The 5,634-nt window shown below is 34.7% G+C and overlaps 2 protein-coding genes across 2 annotated transcripts; both read right to left on the reverse strand.

Annotated features, from left to right (window-relative positions):
- Positions 1-961: 961 nt before the first annotated feature.
- On the reverse strand, positions 962-1,909 carry LOC115958159 (dehydration-responsive element-binding protein 1A-like). Its single transcript, XM_031076548.1, has one exon. It carries the CDS (start codon positions 1,801-1,803, stop codon positions 1,177-1,179), a length of 627 nt encoding a protein of 208 aa, XP_030932408.1. The 5' UTR covers positions 1,804-1,909; the 3' UTR covers positions 962-1,176.
- Positions 1,910-4,851: 2,942 nt separating this feature from the next.
- Positions 4,852-5,223, reverse strand: LOC115957099. Its single transcript, XM_031075330.1, has one exon. It carries the CDS (start codon positions 5,221-5,223, stop codon positions 4,852-4,854), a length of 372 nt encoding a protein of 123 aa, XP_030931190.1.
- Positions 5,224-5,634: the final 411 nt, after the last annotated feature.

A 5,634-nucleotide genomic window follows, 5' to 3' on the forward strand; every position in this document is an offset into this window, starting at 1 on the left:
AGTTCCAGGAGGTGCCAGACGGGACAGAAAGAAATCCTCCGAACCCAACCTACACGTGTGCGGCGAGGATGGAGCGCAAAGGGAAATATATAAACTAAAGGAAGAACATGAAAAGGGGATCGACAAAAAAAAAGAAGAAAGAAGAAGGAAAAAACGGAGAGAACGAGAGAGAAGAAAGTAAGAAGGAAGAGAGAGAGATTTGTACTAGTCACTAAAGAAAGACGTTCGTTTTACCAACTCTAAAACCTTCAACGGGCTTGAGGGTAAATCTGGGAGGGAGATACCACAGTTAACCTAGTTCTTTACACCCCCGCTCTACAAATCATATTGTCTGAGCCTTTTACGTACGAACCCAATACTGTTTAGGTTCGTCACGAAATCGCGTCCTTACAGATTACATGTGGGATTCTCAAAAAAAAAAAAAAAAAAAAAAAACATATGGCTATATATTAAGCCAAATGATATAAATTGTTGATTATTTTAGATACTATAAATTGTTGAATTTAATAGTGTTTTAAAAAATAAAATCATAATAAAGTGATTATATCAGTTACTTAGAAAAAAAAAAATCCAATTTGAGGATTTTATTATAAATTAGGAAATATGTTGGCTCTTTATAAGGAAGCCTCCAAGAAGCTCCATTCCCAAGTCCCACCACTTATCCACATGCTGACATTGCTTTTTCCACTATCACATTCTAATCCAATTAATGCTTTTTTATTTCCAGAGCACTCCAGTCATCAAACTTTAGCTGTATGAAAGTTCCGTAGCAGAGACGCTTGATTTGAAGAACCAAGATGAGAGTTTCAGATGGCAGCACTTGAGCTTCGTCCACTACCTCTCCACTTCTTCTTCTTCTTCTTCAGAACGTTTTATTTTATGGTAATGTGTTCACACTTTATCTCAAATAGGAGTTCTCCTTTAATATTATTTTATAATTACCTCCTTATTTTCACTCATCAAACACAAAATCCAATTACTTTATTAGAGTATTAGCAATGGACTAGTCACCCAGTTCAACTAAAGTTTGATATAGCTAAAACCCAAAACGGATTATTATTTCTGTTGGTGTAAACAAATGCTACAAAAAATTCTTTTGTACAGTATGACATCGCCATCTCCAACTTTTCCCTCACATCACACTGCAGCATTAAGCTATAATATTACTAATAACAATCAAATTGAATAACTCCACAATGAAACCTCACTGTCAGTTTCCATGTTATCTCCACCATACCAATGAGGTGGTGGAGGCAACAACATCCCCTCTGCCATATTTCTCAACAACTCAGGCATGTCGAAAACAGCCTCCTCATCCATAAAAAACACACTTTCCGGCTCTATCTCTGCCTCCGCAGCCACTGTCACTGCTGCAGATGCATTTTCTAACCTCTGCGTCAAGTCATCCCCAGAAACATCGTCCAACTCTGCTGGCCGAAATGCCTCAGCCGCCTCCAATGCTGCACGCTGAATGTCCTTTGCTGCTGCCGACGCCGGAACCGGAAGCTTCCATACCGAGTCGGCAAAATTGAGACACGCGTTACGGCCGCGGAGCGCAATTGCCGCCACATCCTGTGCACGCGCGGCCATTTCTGCGGTGGGAAAAGTCCCAAGCCAAATCCTCGACTTCTTATTTGGTTCGCGCACTTCACATACCCATTTTCTTGAGTTCTTCCTCCTCACTCCACGGTATATTGGGTGTCTTGTTTCCTTGAACTTCTTTCTCCCATCTCGTTTCTTAGGATTCTTCGAAGCCAACATCACCTCCTCATATGACAAGTTCACCATGCAAGCATCGTCCATATATGTCTTAAAACTCTTTGTCTCTCAGTACTTTGAGTTTAATTAGCTTGTATATTGAAGTAGTAGCAGTAGATATAAGTAAGCAAAGGGTTTTGTCTGTGCTTGTGTTTGTTGAAGGGAGTAAGAACTAAAAAGAGGAGAGTTGGACATATATATAGTATAGACGTTGGGACTTACCCACAACGCTAAGGAAAGAACTAGGAGTGTGATAAGTAGACGCGCTAATTGGGATAAGTAGCCAGGCTGTGAAGTGTTGTTTACCACTGTTACAAGTTATGAATAATAGTGAAAAAGTAATGAGTACATGTGGCTTCACATTCCTTCTACTACTCATGGCTTGACGTGTGATAAATGATAACAACTCTCGAGTTGTTGTGTAAATTTATGTGATATTATCACATCTTTTTAATAAGATATTTGTAACGGTTGGTTTTCATTTTGAGCCAAGTGAATTGGGGGTATTGTACGGTGACACGTGGAGAATTTGTCCTGTTCAGGATTTTGAGTGAAAGTGATTAGGCATAGTTTTTCCGTGGCAAAAACGTAGTACGTGTGATGTGTGTGCGAGAGTGTGTTTCTACTCTCTCTAGTGTATGAATATTCGGTTGTATATTGGTATCAAATTCAGCCTGACATAGTCAAGACATTATCGCAACTTTTTGTACCAATACTTGTCCGTTTTACTTTATTTTGCAACCTACTATTTATTTTTTTTAAATAGCTTGTAACTCATACATATGTATAAATATACTTAAAGATATATAATAAGATGTATAATATAATTTTATATATATATAATTTAAATACTATTGATAGTCATTTTTATATTTTGTTAACTCTTAAAAAAAAAAATTGTAAAGATATTATTTAGTAAAAATTGTAAATTGTCTATTTAAAAAAAAAAATTATAGTGAAACACTTTTTCTTTTCTTTTTTTACAATTCATTTATTCTAGATTCTTTGATTTTTGTATTTAATAACTCACTTGAATGAATATTTATGATGTAGTCTCACATTTGATTCTAAAATTAAAAAATAAAACTTTTTAAGAATAAATAATTTAGAACACATGATGCAAAATTAAAACTCTAATTTGGAATTTTAATTTGAGTTTCTCTCAACTTCATCTATTATTATATATATAGAGATGTTTAATCTACAGCATTATTTGATTCTATATTTCTTTTCTCTTCTTTCTCTCGATTAGGTTGTAATTTGTACTTACATGCGGAAACATTTAATAATAATAAATTATGATCTCAATTTTCACATTTAGTATAATAAATGGGTCATTTGACAAAAAATTTAAGAAAATTAAAATGGACTCTTGGAGCAAATAAGACTACAATTAGAAGCTAATTTGAATTTTGATTGTGTTTTGACTTTAATATATTATTGATTTGGACAAAGTTTAGCTACAAACATTGTTGTAGCATTACAACTCTCACTAAACAAATTAACATGGTTACATATTTTGAAAATTTAACTGTTGAATTGCATGTTCTTTATGTTTTTAAAATACATGTCAAATTTCATGCCAGTCAGATCTTATTTACTATTCGATCCATAGCTTATTTTTTATGTATAATTTTAGACTACAAAAACTCGAAATTGAAACATTTGATTGATAATGTTGTTTAATTTTATTGAAAGTTTGCAAGTATGTAGGATATAATAAGAAAATGTAATCCAATAATGGATTTGTCAAAATTCACATCTAATAAAAATATATTAAGTAGAGTTGTAACCTTAGTCTACAACCAAGTTTGTTGCCAAACTTTGTTCTATCGCTTTTATCATATAGTGTGCTTTGTTCTCAATTTTCTAGGGATTGTCACAAACTTGAGTGATGCACAAGAAACTTTGTATAATAATATAATACATCATCACACACATAAAAATGATCACCACTCAAAAAAAATTTAAACCTTGAAAACTCACTCAACCACTAAGTTCCCATAGAATATAAGAGCATTCCCATCAAGGATTCTAAAAATTTTAATATTTAAAACATTTCAAAAACCTACTTTATCTATTATACCACCCCACTTTAAGATACATCAAACATCAAACATCAAAACTTCTATATTTTTTACCATTTCATTTAAATAATATAAATTACGCATTAAAATAATAATAAAACAACTACATAAAAAACTATAGCAACCACCTCCTCCACCACCCCTACCACCACTCCACTTGCCATAACCACCATTGTAGCAACCACAACCCACCACAGCCGCCACCACCACAAGTCACAGCACCACCGTGGCAACCACAACCCCCCGCAGGAAGAAAAGAACCAGCCACTACATAAACACCCAACCACCACAAAAACAAAATCTCAGCCAAGCACTCACCGGTGGTCGATCTAACCCATTGCAAGAAGAAGAAAAAAAAAAACAAAACAAAACCACAACCATCTAGCAAAAACAACCAGCCATCAAAACAAAAATATTACCCAAAGATCCAACCCACGCAATCACTGATCTCACCACCGTGCCTCCAAATCAAACCCACAAATCATTGCCACCGTGACCCACCATCAAAACCCATTGAAAAATATTGGAAGCCACAGAGAGATCGATTTCAAAGCGCGAGAGAAAAAAATATATGTTTTTTAAAGAGAAGAAGAGAGAGAAAGCTTTAAAATAATATATTTTTTAATAAGATATAGCTACAGTAAGTTGTTATCAGCTTACTGTAGCTAAGGTGTTATTTCATTTAGCTATAGCACCTTAATAATATATAGCTACAATAAGATATAGGCCTTAGAGAATTCTTAGCAAAGATGTCAAATGCTAAAATGTTATAATTTATACTATATTTTAGTGTTTTAGCATTTAAATTATAACATTTTAGCATTTGACATCTTTGCTAAGAATGCTCTAAGGCCTATATCCTAAAAATGAAAAGGCTTAATGTTGACTTTGAGACTGTTTTATTGCCAGGCACAACAAGATCATATCAGTTTCAATTGTTCTTATTCAATTCTCAAATATTATTTCAATATTTTTTTTTTTGGTAGAAAGGGAAATATATTAAACACTAAACAGCAAATAAAGGTTCAGGACAGAGCCTATTAACATACAAACCATTGGCATCAGCCTCCAATATACTAGATAAGTCCATAGGTGGACTGGACAAAACAATAAAATCACTCTCAATCAAAGTGCCTAGTTTAGCCAAGAAGTCTGCGCACTTGTTCGCCTCCTTGTAAATATGTCTAAAACTCGTCTGGGGAATCCGGGTAGCCATGTGCCTGCAATCATCCATAATAGAAGATACAATAGTATTAGAGTAAGTTTGTGAGTTAAAGGCATCCACAATAGCTTTAGCATCCAATTCAATAATAACAGATTGAGTATGAATTTGTAAGCACAGTTGCAGTCCATCTTGGAGAGCCCATATTTCTGCCATGAAACTAGTCGTATTCCCAATCTTCCTTACAAAACCTGTCACCCAATCACCCTTTTCATCTCTGATTAGTTCACCTCCACCCGCTGATCCGGAGTTGCTTGTTGCCGAGCCATCAGTATTCAACGTAAGCTAGCCAATCCTTAGTTTCTCCCATCTAATGCTCTTTAAAATCATCCTTTTGGTGGCTAGAGAGTTGCTCACACAGAAAAAATACTCTGAGGCACGTTCAACAATTTCTTTGGCCAAGTTGGGATTTGGATTTTTATTTTTGAAAATGCAGAAGTTCCTATCTTTCCAAAGCAACCAAATACCAACTAGAAAAACATGATTCCAAGGCAAAGGACCTGATCTATGGTGGATATTAGATGTGGCATTGGTATTTAACCATTCCTGAAGACTCAAGGTGAAAAA

The sequence above is a fragment of the Quercus lobata genome, chromosome 8 (genome assembly GCF_001633185.2).
Source record: "Quercus lobata isolate SW786 chromosome 8, ValleyOak3.0 Primary Assembly, whole genome shotgun sequence".
NCBI lineage: Eukaryota > Viridiplantae > Streptophyta > Magnoliopsida > Fagales > Fagaceae > Quercus > Quercus lobata.

Bases quoted from the DNA above. Each gene is read 5' to 3' on its own strand.
- LOC115958159 (XM_031076548.1), bottom strand. From the start codon at position 1,803: ATGGACGATGCTTGCATGGTGAACTTGTCATATGAGGAGGTGATGTTG.
- LOC115957099 (XM_031075330.1), bottom strand. From the start codon at position 5,223: ATGGCAGAAATATGGGCTCTCCAAGATGGACTGCAACTGTGCTTACAA.